Below are 16,096 nucleotides of genomic sequence, written 5' to 3'. Positions count from 1 at the left end.
TGTCTAATTAAAGACGGGCTCTCCCTAAGTGCCGCCTGGAGCCCACAGACCACAGGCCCGGCTAAGCCAGTCATTAGCAGCTGCCCTGCAAGCCAGTCAGCGGCTAAGATGTCAGCAAGGAGGGTCACACAGCAGTTCTAGTTTCCTTGTGGTTGGGGCTGGTGGAGTTCACAGCCAAACTGTGACCACACAGGCCTGGAACAGCTCAGAAGGAGCGAGGGAGAGGATGTCAGCTAGCACCGGACCCCGGCCGGTCAGCTGTCGAGGGAAATATGCCGGCAGAGGCAAGGGGAGACCTTTGCCAATAGAAAGCTAACCTCCCGTGACCTTTTCTCATGGAGGTGCCATGCAGATGCACCCAGTGGCCCCATAGAGTCGCTCCTGCCTCCACAGGCCTGCAGAGCAGCTGCCAAATTGGGTCTCTGAAGGGAGCTGAAGGGAGAGCATGCGCTGCCCCACAGGCCACCATGATTTGGTCTTCTTAGGAAAACTTGTCATGTTCTCTTGGGGGAGCCGGGCTAGCGTGGGGGTGCCTCTTCCTGGCCGCGTACTCTCTGGGTTGGAGAGAACGCGACCGGAGCCAGCCTGGGCTGCTACTCACTCAGCGACACGGGAGAGAGATGACCCAGGAACCAAGCTGGTGGCAGTGAGGCAATTTGATTCTTTATTTTTTTAATTTCTTTATTGGGGAATTAATGTTTTTACATTTAACAGTAAATATAATAGTTTGTACATGCATAACATTTCTCAGTTTTCCATATAACAGTACAACCCCCACTAGGTCCTCTGTCGTCCTTCTTGGATTTGCATTCTCCCCTCCCACCCACCCCAGAGACTTTTACTTTGGTGCAATACGCCAATTCCAGTTCAAATTTGACTCTTTATTGATCAGAGAGCCAAAGCTTTTAAAAGGCAGACCCAGAAGTGGCAAGTCAGAAATGGAAATGGCTTAACATGATTTGGAAAGGGGCAGAGAAAGGCAAAAGGAGACCGGGAAAAGTAGGAACTTCCTTAGCAACTGTTGCAAGGGTTTTAACTGGTAGGATTAATAATACCCTGTAGGCAGGGAGGGTCTTGAGGGTAGAAAGAAGATAGATCAAAGGAATGGAATGGGTGGGGATCTTTCAGGCAAACTGGTGATTATGTAGATAATAAGGGAGCAGGCCATAGTATCAGGAATGCAGGGTGCTTTGTGAGGCAGGGAGTCTGATAAGATGAAGCAGATTTTGGGGAGTCGTGTCCCTCCTCACTCAACCTCTCAGCAGAGAGAGAGAGACTGACAGGATGGACGTGGCCCTCAGATCAAGCCCTACCAAGCTCAACCACATCCTCACAATTTCCTGACATGGGGGGGGGACTGGATGCTCACCCAGAATGCAGAGACGCTCGTAAAAATCAAAATGTGGGCTGTTGTACTTTTCCATGGGCATGGAAAAATCAGTCAGAAAGTGCTTGTCGGTCCGGGCAAGCCCCGCAGCCATTCTGCACCCTCCGCAGCCTCTCACTAGTGTCGCATGTCCACTATCCAGAACCTCCAATCCTTTGACCCCTTTGCTGATGCAACTAAGGGCGCCGACTTACTCCCGGCCGGGACCGAGGACTACATCCATATAAGGATCCAGCAGCTCAACGGCCGCAAGACGCTGACCACCGTGCAGGGCATCTCGGACGACTATGACAAGAAGAAGCTCGTGAAGGCCTTCAAGAAGAAATTCACCTGTAATGGTACTGTGATCGAACACCCTGAGTACGGAGAGGTGATTCAGCTTCAGGGCGACCAGAGGAAGAACATTTGCCAGTTTCTTCTGGAGGTTGGCATTGTTAAGGAGGAACAGCTTAAGGTTCATGGATTCTAAAATGAGCCTGAACACCAGGAGAATTTCTTGAATAGTTATCTCTGGACACGGTTTGGCTGCCTTGTGAAATGCTTCTCTGCAGTAAACGGACTTCTCATTTAGTTAATCACTCCAGGTTCCATTCCCATCTGCATGCTGTCAGAGACCATGGGGTATGTAGGCCAGTAACACATAAGAAAATTGCAGTAAGATGGTAAAGAAATCACATCCTCATCTTAACATGTTTCCGATGGTTTTGTGTGTCCATTTGTTTGTTTTCCAGTTTGTTACTTTCCACTTGATTAAATGTTGTTTTGTTGTATTAGACCATGTATGTTGCAGCTTCAAATAAAATGAAAACTTAGAAAAAAAAATGCTTGTCAAGTGACTTATGTCAGCAAAGCATAGTGTAAATTGTCTTATGCTCTCAGGAGATGGGGAATCAAGTGCCATGTATGAGATTCCCTGTCTCGGAACCAAGACATCTACACTGCAGTGGTAGATGTGTATAACTACAACAATAAAACAACAAGGCAACAAGACGGAGTGAATAAATAAATATTTTTAAAAAGTAAATAAGTAAATAAGCAAAGACCGGCAAGATGTCTCACCTGGACAGTGCACAGACTTTGTGGTGGGCAGGACCCAGGCCCAAGCCCAGCCCTCCACTGCAGCTGGAGGGAGCTTGAATGCTGTGGTCTCTCTCTCTGTCTCTCTCTTATCTCTCTCTCTTCTGTCTCTCCTCTCTCTCTCCTCTCTCTCTTCTCTCTCTCTTTCCTCTCTCTCCTCTCTCTCCTCTCTCTCTGTCTCTTTCTTCTCTCTCTCTCTCCTCTCTCTCTTCTCTCTCTCTCTCCTCTCTCTCTTTCCTCTTTTCTCTCCTCTCTCTCTCTCTGTCTCTCTTCTCTCTCTTTCCTCTCTCTCTCTCTCTCTCTCTCCTCTCTCTCTCTCTCTCTCTGAGAAAGCTCAAAGCTGTGGAAACCTAGCAACTACAAGGCAAATGAAGACATATACAAGCTATCCAGACTGACTTGAGGGGGCTTGTGAGCCAACTGTGCAGTAAAGGAGAGAACTGGAAAACCTTCGCCTCCCAGAGACCCTCTCTCAGCTGAGCATGGCAGCGAGCACCTGGACCAGAGGGGCTGGCGCATCACCCCGGGGACTGGCAGCCCAGCCTCTATTGCACGCAGCCTTCTGGCTCCGCTCCTGGAGGTGCTGCCCTGCCCAGCGGACAGAACACTGGGGGTGCAGAAGGCATCCTGTACCAGGCCATGGCCATCTGTCCACAGGGGAGGCATACTAGAAGAGGAGGGTTTTTGTTTGTTTGTTTTTTGCTCTGCTCAGAATGTGAGCTGAAGAAAGAAGAAGAAGAAATAGTGAGGGGGCAGGACTGTAGTGCACCAGGTTGAGCACACACATTGCCATGTGCAAGGACGGGGGTTCAAGCCCCCAGCTCCCCACCAGCAGGGAGGACCCTTCACAAGCAGTGAAGCAGGTCTGCAGTTGTCTATCCTTCTCTCTCTCTCTCTCCCCCACCTCCTCTCTCAGTTTCTCTCTGTCCTATCCACTACAGTAGGAAAAAAGACCTCCAAGAGCTGTGGATGCACAGTGCTGGCACCAAACCCCAGCGATAACCCTGCTAACAATAATAATAACTAAAAGAATAGTGAGGCTGCTTCTTATAGTCAGTATGTAAAACCCCTAGCTGAAATAAGAAAGAACAACCATGAGGAGAGAAATATGCCAGAGGAGAGAGATCTAAAAGGAAACCTTCCATCCATACAAGTCCTTTTGCCCAGGGTCCAAGAGAAACAGCATCACAACTAAGCATGTATGTGATAAGTATGTATAGGTGTGTGTGTGGTCTTTTTGTTGTTGTTATCACTGGGGCTTCATCACTCTAGGCTGACTTTTTCAGATAGAAAGACAGAGACAAGGGATGGGCAGTAACATGCTTGGTTGAGAGCATTTATTACAATGCCCAGGGAACTGGGTTCAAGCCCCTGGTCCCCATCTACAGGGGGAGACGACAGTGAAGAAGTCCTGTAGGTGTGTCCCTCTCCCTCTCCCTCCTTTCTGTCTCCCCATCTTGATTTCTCTGCCTCTGTCCAATAAAATGTGTGTATGTGTGTGTTTGTGTGTGCATGTGTGTGTATTTGTATGTGTGTGTGTGTTTGTATGTGTGTAGAGAGAGACAGAAAGACACTATAGGACTGGGTGGTGGTGCACCTGATTGAGCACACACAATACCCAGGTTCAAGCCCCTGGTCCTCACCTGCAAGGGGAAACTTTACGAGTAGTGAGGCAGGGCTGTAGATATCTGTCTCTTTCCCTATCGATCCCCCTCTAAATTTTTCTGTCACATCAAATAAAAATAGGTAAAGTAAATATATATACATATACATACATATATATACATATATATATATATGAAAATCTTCAAAAATTTTTTTAAGTGAAAGGCACCAGAGCATCAAAGTCTCCCTCAGAGCTGTGGGGGCCGGGTTTGAACCTGGGTCATGCCCATGACAGAGCAAGCACACTATCCAAGTGAGCTGTCTTGCCCATCCAACACTGTCTTCTGAAAGTCACAGGCAGATAAACACACTGCCAAGCTCCAGTCCAAGTGAATGATGACATTGAAACCTGCAGTCACAAGGGGCTACAGTCTAGTCTAAGCCCTCGGGCTCCCATCCCCACTTCCCTGCATTGCTGGGGTTGGCAGCCCGCCGTGGTTCTTTTGAGGCCGCCCCATTTTTCTCAAGTGGACGCACCAGTGACCTGTCTCTGATTCTGGCCTTGAGAAACCTCCCCTGGAACCCAGGATGGCTGTTGGTGGTGCTCAGGCTAGGCTGTGGAAGTGTGGGGCAAGGCCTGTGTCAGTCAGTCCCTGTGTGATGCTTGACAGCTCAACACAGCTGGAGATGGGACTTGAAATGACTCAGAGACATGTCCAGGACTGGGAATGGCAGGTTTAAGTCATCCCTGAGAGAGATGCTCCCACCAGGTCTGAGCAAAGCAGAAAGGACAAAGGACAGTGCTCATGATTCTGACTCTCCTGGAGGCTGAGACACCTGCAGGCCAGAGAGGCAACTCAATGTAGAGAGGCTGGCTGGCATGCCCGAGGCCTCAGGCTCAGTCCTGGCCCTGGTGTGTGTCCCCACCCCACCCCAAACAAATAGGGTTGGGGATACTAGGTTAAGCACACATCGTGTGAAGCACAAGGACCTGGGAGGCACTGGTGTGTCTCAGGCCTGCAGAGAGGAGCCTCAACACCTTTCTTTTTCTTCTTCCTCCTCCTCCTTCTCCTCCTCTTCCTGCTCCTTCTCCTCCTTCTCTTTCTCCTTCTCTGTAGTGACGCAGTATACCGGCGCAGTGGTCTGCACAGGCACATGGTGGGCTGCGGACTGTGGGCGGATCCAGGCTCTGCTGGTGTACGAAGAAAAGTACAGCCAGCCAGAACTCGCCCTCTTTGGCTGTTGTTGCTTCTCCTGGTCGGAAGCATCTCGGGGTGGTCGCCTGTTGCCGCCATGGCTACTTCTCCTGGGAACTGAACACATGTGACTCTGCTAGGCGGTAAACTTTTAGACCCCTCCACAGCCATGAGCAACCTCTACTAGAGCTGATGATTGTTTATCTTATGGGACTAAACTTTTGATAACTATACTCAGACTTTATGGACCTAGCGTACTCTTAACCCTTGATGATAAGTGCTTATTTTGCCTTTTACCGGTTTCACCCTAATAAACCTTGTATTGTTTAAAGCAGTTCCCAGCTCCCCGCTGTGAATCCTTTCACACGCTGCAAGCAGCCCCTACTCCTAAAACCCTTTTTTAAGTTAATTTACAACACTTCTCCTTCTTCTTCTACTTCTTCTACTTCTTCCTCTTCTTCTTAAATTTTTTATTATCTTTATTTACTTATTGGATAGAGACAGCCAGAAATCAAGAAGGCAGTAGGTGACAGAGAGGGAGAGTAGGCAGCCCTACTTCACTTGCAAAAGCTTTCCTCTTGCAGGTGGGGACCAGGGATTTGAATCCAGGTCCTTGTACATTGTAATGTGTGCACTCAACCAGGTACGTCACCACCCAGCTCTTACACCTGGCTTCTAAAACTAGCCAGGAAGCAGCTGCCAATGAGCCATCAGATCACATGAGCATGTCTCACTGTCTCTCAGCAAGCGGCTTTGTGTCAGTGTCTGCTGTAGGACAGAAGTATCCAGAGGATGCAGAGCGTGTCCACATGAACTTAACTGCTAGTGTCTAGCAGGCTTCTGCTAGGATGCTTACATAAAACTACCGGATTCTGCTGACTTCACGCAGGCCAGCAGCCTCAACTGTCGGATGAGGACAATATAGCCCCCTCCCCTCTTAAAATAGATGGTGCTAGCCCAGAGTACCTCTCAGACCCGCCATGTATATCAGCAGTAAAAATAGAGATCTCCCCACAAACTAAGCCACTGGATAAAACCCCCATGTCGGTCACCTCTCTTCTAATTATCATAAAAGTGTGACTCAGCCAGATAAGCCAGAGCACGAGAGGGAGCTTACAGGCACGGACATTAACCTCCATCACTTCTCAGAACACTGACCACAGGGGAGCAGCTGACACTGGACAGCCTGCTGGCAGCTCCGCTTTGCCTTGAGAACCCTCAGGAGGAAAGGGAGCTGAAGGGATCCCCCCCCCAAGACAATAAGAGGGAGCCTCCTTGGGGCCAGGTAGACTGCACACTTCATGGTGCACCAGGACCAGGTTCAAGCCTCAGCTCCCCACCTGCAGGCGGGAAGCTTCACAGACCATGAAGTGGGGCTGCAGGTGTCTCTCTGTCTCTCCCTCCCCTCTCAACTTCTATCTCCATCCCATAAATAAATAATAAAATATTTCTCTTTTTTTTTTGCCTCCAGGGTTATCGCTGGGGCTCAGTGCCTGCACTATGAATCTACTGCTCCTGGAGGCTATTTTTTCCCTTTTGTTGCCCTTGGTGTTTATCATGGTTGTTATTATTACTGTTATTGCTATTGGATAGGACAAAAAGAAACAGAGAGAGGAGCGGAAGACAGAGAGAGGGAGAGAAAGCTAGACACCTGCAGACCTGCTTCACCATTTGTGAAGCAACCTCCCCCTGCAGGTGGGGAGCCCGGGGCTCAAACAAGGATCCTTAAAGGGGTCCTTGTGCTTCGCACTATGTGCGCTTAACCCATTGTGCTACCGCCCAGCCCCCATAAAACATTTCTTTAAAAATAGAGAGCCCTGTTTGCATAGTGGTCCCCAAGGTAAACCAGTAGAAAGTGTCTAGGAGCTGAGTGACAGAGCCAGGGGTCAGAGCACGCCCCTCTCTGAAGATGGGACCTCACAGAGTTGTAGTCCGGCTCTGAGCTGTGGCTGTGGTCTCCTTCTGCTCTGCCCCCTTTGGCTTTGCCCCAGAGGAAAGAAAGAGCAGATTGGGGAACTGAGAGCAAAAGACAATGCCTACAGCTGATGGGCGCCTGTGTGCAGTCTGCGCCAGACGCTTTCCATTTCTGGCTCACAGGTGTGTGTCTGGTTTCTGTCTGGGGATGTAGGAGGGTATGTGGGACAGCAGGGCTACCTTTCTGTTTCCTTTAAATATGTCTTTAAAAGTCATTCATTGAGGAGTCGGGCAGTGGCACAACTGGTTAAGTGCACATAGTACTAAATGCAAGGACCCCCACAAGGATCCCGGTTCAAGCCCCCGCCTCCCCACCTGCAGGGGGGTCACTTCACAAGCGGTGAAGCAGGTCTGCAGGTGTCTAGCTTTCTCTCTCCCTATTTCCCCCTCCTCTCTCATTTTCTCTCTGTCCTATCAAAAAAAAAATGGAAAAATGGCCACCAGGAGCAGTGGATTCATAGTGCAGGCACCAAGCCCCAACAATAACCCTGGAGGGAAAAAAAAAGAAAAAAAAAAGGCTTGTGAAATAGCTCACTTGGATAGTACACTGCTTTGCCAAATGCATGATCCAGATTCTAGCCCAGGCCCCACTGCATTGAAGGGAGCTTCTGTGTTGTGGTCTCTCTCTCTCTCTCTTACACACATACTCTTTGTGTCTCTGTTTCTCTCTCTCTCTCTCTCTCTGTGTGTGTGTGTGTGTATGTATGTTGTGATCTCTTTCTAAAAAATATTTACAGGGGCCAAGTGGTAGCACAATGGGTTAAACACGCATGGTGTGAAGCACAAGGACTGGCACAAGATCCTGGTTTGAGCCCCCAGCTCCCCACCTGCAGGGGAGTCACTTAACAGGCAGTGATGCAGGTCTATCTTTCTCTCCCCCTCTCTGTCTTCTCCTCCTCTCTCCATTTCTCTCTGTCCTATTCAACAACAACATAACAATAATAACAAGGGCAACAAATAAAAAAAAAAAAGGCCTCTAGGAGCAGTGGATTCATAGTGTAGTCACCGAGCCCAAGTGATAACCCTGGAGGCAAATATATATTCATTTTACCTGAGTGAGAGAGACCATGGCACTGCTCAGCACTGGCACATGGTGGTGACAGGGTTTGAGACAAGCCTCTGGCATGCAAGCTTGATGAACTACCCAGCTTCCCATTCAGCACTTCCACTTAAAAAATATACTTATTTATTTATTCATTCATTTATTGGCTAGAGACGGAGCAATCAAGAGGAAAGGGGAAGCTTGAGAAGGAAAGATACCTGCAGCACTGCTCCACTGCTGGTGAAGCTTACTCCTCCTGCCACTGGGAAGCAGGGACTTGAACCTGGATCCTTGTGCATGGTGACATATGCACTCTGCCACGTGTACCACCACCCGTGCCTGTATCATGTTTATTCTGACATGCTCCTCTGGACGATTTGCTGCCTGCCTCAGGCTGCTCTAACAGACTTCCACAGACTGGGAGATTTACCAACAAATGGCTTCTCACAGTTCTGGAAACCAGGAAGTCCAGGATCAAGGCATCAGCTGACTCAGCGTCTGCCAAGAACCCACTTCCTGGTTCACAGTGGCAGGAGGGCAGGAGAGCCCTGGGCCACCTTCGTGAGAACAGCAGCCTCCTCCTGAGGGCTCCACCCTGCAATACCAGCCTCTCCCAAAGGCCACACCTGAGAATAACCCCAACCAGTGACCCCACCAGTGTGGTGAGAGTTCAGTTTATGAGCTGGGAGCTTGGGAGGAGCCCAACGTTCGGCCTTCCTGCAGGGGACTGGACCTTATTGCTGGGGTTTCAGAGGGTCCTTCCTCATATGCCCTGGAGCCCAACCTCCTCTCTCCTCTCCCTGTAGTTAGCAGAGCCCTTCTCCCCGACTCCCCACCCAACGCCTCTCCTCTTGGAATCCACCATCTTCCCTAGAGAAATGTTCGCAATTCAGTGCTCCTCCCTCTCCCCCTTCCTCTCCCTCCCCCTCCTGTTTTTTTTAAAATATCTCTTTTTAAATAATGCTATATATTTCTTAAATTTTTATTTATGTATTTATTATTGGATAGAGACAGAGAGAAATTGAGAGGGGAGCAGGAGGTAGAGAGGGAGAGAAACAGAGACATGCCTGACAGCCCTGATTCACCACTTGTAAAGCTTTCCACCTGTGGGTGGGGACCTGGGATTTGAACCTGGATCCTTCTGCACTATGTTGTGTGCTTAACCAAGTGTGCTACTGCCTGCCCCCCTTTCCTTCCTATTCAGTCCCTTCCTCCTCCTCCTTCTTCTCTCTCTCACCCTCCCTCCTCCTCCTCCTCCTCCTCCTCCTCCTCCTCCTCCTCCTCCTTCTTCTTCTTCTCTCTCTCTCTCTCTCTCTCTCTCTCTCTCTCTCTCTCTCTCTCTCTGTCTCCACCGTTGTGCCTCACCACTGGTGCCGACTCTTGCCCTCTAAGCTTTTTTCTTACACGTAGTGAATTTCACACCCCCGTTTTCACAGCCTTTACTCATATGCTCAGGGTGCATTCGGCCTTGCAGAGGCAAGGTTCTGGAATCAGGGTGCTCAGGACCCCTCAGGAAGGGAGGAAGTTTGGCATCGATCTGGAGGACTGGGCTGCGCCCAGGTCCCTTCCTTCTGGAGTATCTGCAGTCACACAGGGCCTGAAATCAAGAATGAATTCGGTGTATTCAACACCAAGACCTTTATGTGGTCTAAATGAGAAATTCCTGTTCACCATAAAGTTGACACTTTGGGAGCAGAAATCCTGACGTTGTTTTAAAAAAAATACAAACACTTATCCCTTCACTACCCTGATTTTGCTTCTCAGTTTTGGGGACAATAAGCCCCAAAGTAGGGAACAACAAATGTGCCTACACCCGGTCCGCTCCCCACAGACACTCCCTGTCCGCGCCTGTGCACTGAGGGAGGGGCAGGCGCTTGCTCAGCTGCTGCGTGAAGAGAGAGAGTGGAGGCCTCGGGCAGGGGTACAAAGCACAAACTATTTTTTTTTAATTTTTATTTATAAAATGGAAACACTGGCAAGACCATAGGATAAGAGGGATACAACTCCACACAGTTCCCACCACAACTCCCGTATCCATCCTCTCCCCTGATAGCTTTCCTATTCTTTATCCCTCTGGGAGCATGGACCCAAGGCCATTGTGGGGTGCAGAGGGTGGAAGATCTGGCTTCTGGAATTGCTTCCCTGCTGAACGTGGGCATTGACAGGTCGGTCCATACTCCCAGCCTGTCTCTCTCTTTCCCTAGTGGGGCGGGGCTCTGGGGAAGCGGAGCTCTAGGACACGTGGTGAGGTTGTCTGCCCTGGGAATTCCCAGGTTGGCATCATGGTAGCATCTGGAAACTGGTGGCTGAAAAGGAGTTAAGATAGAAAGCGGGGAAAATTATTGACTAATCATGAACTTAAAGGCTGAAATATTGCAGATGAAGACTTGTTCTCTCCGTTTTGGAAAAAGCTGGTAGGTCTATTTTGTGTCTATTTCAAGGAGCCCAGGACTTTACTAGTTTTTGCCTGCTCCTGACAGCTAATAGGTGACCTAAGTTATTGTCTGGGGTTGGGGTGGGGGGTGGTGTCATAGTTGGGAAAAGGACCAGAAAGCTGGATCAGGGAAGAGAGTAGCTCCCAAATATGGGAAAAGTATATAAATATTGTTAACTGTAAACCCCATCGATTTAATCTGGGGCCTATATTTAATACATGAGCCTGTGTAACCGCTGCATCCCTGTAGGTCTGAGCTCACATTCCAGTGGTCACGACTAGGAATGTTCCAGGCTGTGCCAAATTCAAGACCCATCATTCCTGGGTGATAGGCAGAGTATGCTATCCAGCCTCCCTTCGGAAAATGGAACATTCCCTACCATTGTTGATCCACATTGAGGGCCAGGTCCGATAGGGACCCACAGAGGGGTCCATTATGTTGTTCCTGATGGAGATGACCAGTGACAGTGGTGAGACGGATCTGTTAGAGGTGTAGGCCCATCATGTCTGTGTGGGAATCTCAGGACTCCCTGACTAGAGCCCAGGTGATGGGGTGGCCTGATAGTCATTGTTAAAGCTGCCAGTCTCTTGCCCTTCTTCAGCTTTTGTAGTCCTTACTGTATCTGACAGGATTAGCTTTGGAGTGACTGAGGGATGTGTAATAGGAAGGTAGGTGAGGAGGGTATCTACGTCTAAGTAGAAACTATTTCATCAGGTACTTTATGGTGTCTTTTTAGGTACAAAGCACAAATTATTACAAAAGCTTGGATAAAGTTACTGTGGACCCCGGGCTGACCCAGTGCTTACAAATCAGAATTGAAAGCAGCCTCACATGTACTTGGAAGAGTTCTTGACACACAGTGGCATTTCAGGATGAGGGGAGAAGGCGCTTTTCCATTTAAGCCCCAAAACAGTGGCTGGAGACAAGACTAAGAATAATTGATATTTAGGTATTTCCGTTCAAACACGATGTTTTTACTAACGCACAGAGTGCTCCTAGCTATGTGCCAGGTACTGTTGTAAGCGCTTTAAAAATACTTAATAACAACTTCATAAAACCCAGATGAGGTCATGCATTTTAAATCATATCATTACTGATAATTACACTTCAATAAAAAAAAAAACTCAGGAGTCGGGCTGTAGCGCAGCGGGTTAAGCGCAGGTGGCGCAAAGCACAAGGACCGGCATAAGGATCCCGGTTCGAACCCCAGCTCCCCACCTGCAGGGGAGTCGCTTCACAGGTGGTGAAGCAGGTCTGCAGGTGTCTATCTTTCTCTCCTCCTCTCTGTCTTCCCCTCCCTCTCTCCATTTCTCTCTGTCCTATCCAACAACAACAACAACAATAATAACTACAACAATAAAACAACAAGGGCAACAAAAGGGAATAAATAAAATAAAATATTTTTTAAAAAATAAAAAAAAAAAAAAACTCACCACGCAAGGGTAGGGAGCTGGGCAGGTGGAGCAGGAAGGGGGGGGTGAAGCCCCCTTGAGGTGGGTCTCTGAGTGGTACCCTGGTCTCTCCTTGTCTCTCTCATAAAATGCAGGATATATATTTGGGGGGGTAAAGGCAGCTCACACACTTTAGCCTGCACAGTGGTCTGGGTTCAGTCCCTTAGGCCCCACATGGGACCACCTGCATGGGGAAACTTCACTAGGGGTGGAGTGAAGCTGAAGTCTCTCTCCCATTTGCTCTCTCTTATTTGCTCCTTCACCCTTTATTTTTCCTTCAAAGAAGGAAAAATAGGGGCCAGGCAGTGGCGCACCTGGTTAAGCACTCATGTTACAATGCACAAGGATGAAGGTTCAAGCCCCTGGTCCCCGCCTGCAGTGGGAAAGCTTCACGAGTGGTGAAGCAGTGCTGCAGGTGTCTCTCTGTCTCTCTCCCTCTCTATCTTCCCCCTCCCCTCTCAATTTCTCTCCGTCTCTAGCTGATTTTAACCTATGTGCTGCCAAAGTGAGCACTCTGTCTCTAGCTAATAGATAGGCAAATAATTTAAAAAATAAAATAATTAATAAAAGAAGGAATAATAAACAGTCCACTGGGCATAGAGGAATCATTTTTGTAAAATCAGTATGTGGCTTCATCTAGGGTTAAACAAGTGAGAGAGGTTTGTTCATACAAATTACCGTGAGCGTTAAGTGAGAGGAAAAGTCTAACTAAGAGAAATGGTGGAAGCCAAAAAGTCCTTCAGCTAGCTACCCCAGACAGCAGACACAAAGAGGTCAGGAGGAAGATCAGTCACCAGCTACTATAGCAGGAGAATGCCGTGAAGGAGATGTCCAAAGAGCCTGAGCATTTCTAGGTCCTTGCTTATATCGTCTCTTGTACCCACAATCCCTTGTGAGTCTGCTCTGTAGTCAGGCTGACGTCATCTAGATGCTAACTGTGTCCAAATTCCTATTGTGAAAGGTACTTGGGCAATACACAGAGACTGATATTCCGTGTCACACCTGCTAGTGTTCTCCCAGCCACAAGACTGCAGCCTCAAGGGCGTCAAGTCTCTCCAGGATTTCTTGAGCAATTGTCGTGTGAGCTAACATCTCAGAGGTCATGTTTTGAAAACGCTCATTCATCTGATGCGCTGTTTGAACAGAACGGGACGATGCCACAATAGCAGTTGGAGCCATAGCAGCGATTCTTGTAATGGCAATTATAGATGCCATTACTAATCCTAGAAATCTTTTACTCTTATGACTGTGTTCTAAAGCTGTAGTGATTTGAGCCAGGGCAAAGTCACCTGTCCATTCTCGGGTTCAACAGATGGGTAGCCAGGCTTCAGCTCTCTGTTTGAGTATAAATAAGTAAGATATATTGAGATATGTAATATTCTGGTGACTGACACAGGGAGTAAGCCAGGTATGTTTTGCCGGAAGTGTGACATTAAATGTAGGATAACCTCTTTTGCAGAAAGAGGAAGGATTAAAAAGAAAGTCTTCGGGAGTCGGGTGGTAGCGCAGCGGGTTAAGCATGTGGTGCAAAGCGCAAGGACTGGCATAAGGATCCCAGTTCAGCCCCAGGCTCCCCACCTGCAGGGAAGTCACTTCACAGGCGGTGAAGCAGGTCTGCAGGTGTCTCTCTTTCTCTCCCCTTCTCTATCTTCCCCTACCCTCTCCATTTCTGTCTGTCCTATCCAACAACAATGACATCAATAACTACAACAATAAAACAACAAGGGCAACAAAAGGGAATAAATAAACAAATATTAAAGAAAAAAGAAAGTCTTCATCAATTTTCTGAATCAGAGCAGAGATACAGGGTCAAGAGGTACAGATCATGATTTCTTGCATGGAGTCTTTACGAATCTATGTGCACTTTCCAGTGTAGAGAGACACGACCCTAGCAATGACCCTAGGGGCAAAAAAGGAAGAGAAAAGGGGGAGGGGAAGGAAAGGGCAAGAAGAGAAAAAAAAGGAAGAGAATAAAAACAAAGTTGACTCTAATTTTAATATCTTACCCATAGCAAAAGTCATAATAGCTATCATTTTTGAGTGGTCTCAGCACTCATATTTTGTGTGCATGATTTTTTTTTTTACTTCCTAACCACCTGGAGAAGCAGGTGCAATTATTGTGACTATTTTTGTGCATGGAAAAACAAAGTGAGAGACCTAGAGAAGTTCAGTCATCCCCCCCCACCCCAGTCGTAATAGATTTGAGTCTCTGTCTGACTTCAAAACACCTGCCCCGAGTTACTGACCATAGCTGGCCAGTGTTCAGTTATTCCAAACAGTTCACTGTATTCACACAGCCGTGACTTTGTGTTTTTACGCACCTGGTGAAAAGGCAAATATATCTCTCCCTCCATCCCCCCACTACACACACACACATCGATCTTGAGGTCTTCAGCCAGGTACCACTTCCCTTGTTGGAAATGAAGGAAGGCCAAGTGCATGGGACATAGTACAGAGCTCTAGGGGGCTCTCTCTGCAGTGGTCTGCATTCATAACACCAGCCAAGAAGGATCTGGGCAGTATAGAGACCTGCAGGGACAGCAGGTGACTCCTAACCTCCCTGCTGCGGTCTGTGCAGGTGTGGGCTGAGCATCAGCTGACTGACTATTGACTGATCAGATGTGTGGGTGGTAAATCAAGCCGCCATGTACAAGGTGGGGGCCATTTGCAAGGAAGGGCGCCGTGTTCAGGACTAACAGTGGCAGGTATCTCTTAGCTTCCTAGGCCTGGAAGGACAGGAAGTAGGTCAGGATCCCAGACAGGGACTAGAGGGACCAGGCAGTGAGGCATCCGGTAGAGTGCACATGTTGCCATGCTCAAGGACCTGGGTTCAAGCCCCCGCTCTGCACTTGCAGGGGAAGCTTCATGATGAGTGGAGCAGGGCTGTCGGAGTCTCTCTTTCTCTCCCCAGCTCCTCTTCCCTTCTCAATTTCTCTCTCTCTCTCTTCAAAATAAAGGAAATGGGTGGGGTGGGGTGGTAGCAGACCTGGTTATGCACACATAGTACTAAGCACAAGCACCTGTGTACGGATCCCAGTGAATCCCCTGGCTCCCCACCTGCGGGGAGGGGGTCGCTTCACCAGCAGTCAAGCATGTCTGCAGGTGTCTGTCTTTCTCTCCCCCCTCTGTCTTCCCCTCCTCTCTCCCAATTTCTCTCTGTCCTATCCAACAACAATAACTGGAAAAAAGATGGCCTCCAGGAGCAGTGGATTTATAGTGCAGGCATCAAGCCCCAGCAATAACCCTGGAGGCAAAAATAAAAATAATAATAAAATGAAAACATTTTAAAAGGGGGTAGGAGAGCTAGACAGAGGAGGGTTGCCCACAGCACCCTGGAAGGCCGGCACACAGCAGTCATATCTGGCCCCCTCTCTTTGCCACACTCCCCAGCACCGGCCAAGGCCTCCTGTTGGCCAAAACCAAACAGAAGCCAAAGCCCAGTTTGGTGCTGGCCCCTTCTTCTTCTAGCGTTTGCCCTTCTTCCGTAGCCAGTCAACAGCATCAGGTTGAGCCTGATGTAAAGTTTCGAGACCTCCTTTGAATCTGGAGAGGTGGCAGTCGTTGACTATGTGGGTCATAGTCTGTCTGTAGCCGCAGGGGCAGTTTGGGTCGTCTCTGGCTCCCCAGCGATGGAACATAACGGCGCACCGGCCATGGCCTGTTCGATAGGGGTTGAGGAGGGCCCAATCATAACGTGCTAGGTCAAAGCCGGGTTGACGCTTGCAGGGGTCTGTGATGAGGTGTTTGTTCTTTACCTCAGCTGACTGCCAACTCTGTTTCCAAGAGACTGGAACAGAGAAGTTCAGTGTAGGCATAGGGGACCAGATTGGGTGACGAGACGTCAAGCGTTGGACAGGGTGGGCGAAGATATCCGCGTATATCGGCAGGTCCGGTCGAGCGTAGACGTGGGAAATGAACTTAGATGATGC

The 16,096-nt window shown here is 48.7% G+C and overlaps 1 protein-coding gene across 1 annotated transcript; it reads left to right on the top strand.

Moving 5' to 3' along the window:
- Positions 1–1,474: 1,474 nt before the first annotated feature.
- On the top strand, positions 1,475–2,209 carry LOC103113954 (eukaryotic translation initiation factor 1b). The gene has a single exon (XM_007523567.3). The coding sequence runs from the start codon at positions 1,515–1,517 to the stop codon at positions 1,854–1,856; it is 342 nt and encodes a 113-aa protein (XP_007523629.1). The 5' UTR covers positions 1,475–1,514; the 3' UTR covers positions 1,857–2,209.
- Positions 2,210–16,096: the final 13,887 nt, after the last annotated feature.

Source organism: Erinaceus europaeus, chromosome 20, assembly GCF_950295315.1.
Source record: "Erinaceus europaeus chromosome 20, mEriEur2.1, whole genome shotgun sequence".
Classification (NCBI taxonomy): Eukaryota; Metazoa; Chordata; class Mammalia; order Eulipotyphla; family Erinaceidae; genus Erinaceus; species Erinaceus europaeus.
The sequence above is the reverse complement of the archived record's forward strand: the minus strand, read 5'-3'. Positions and strand labels throughout refer to the sequence as shown.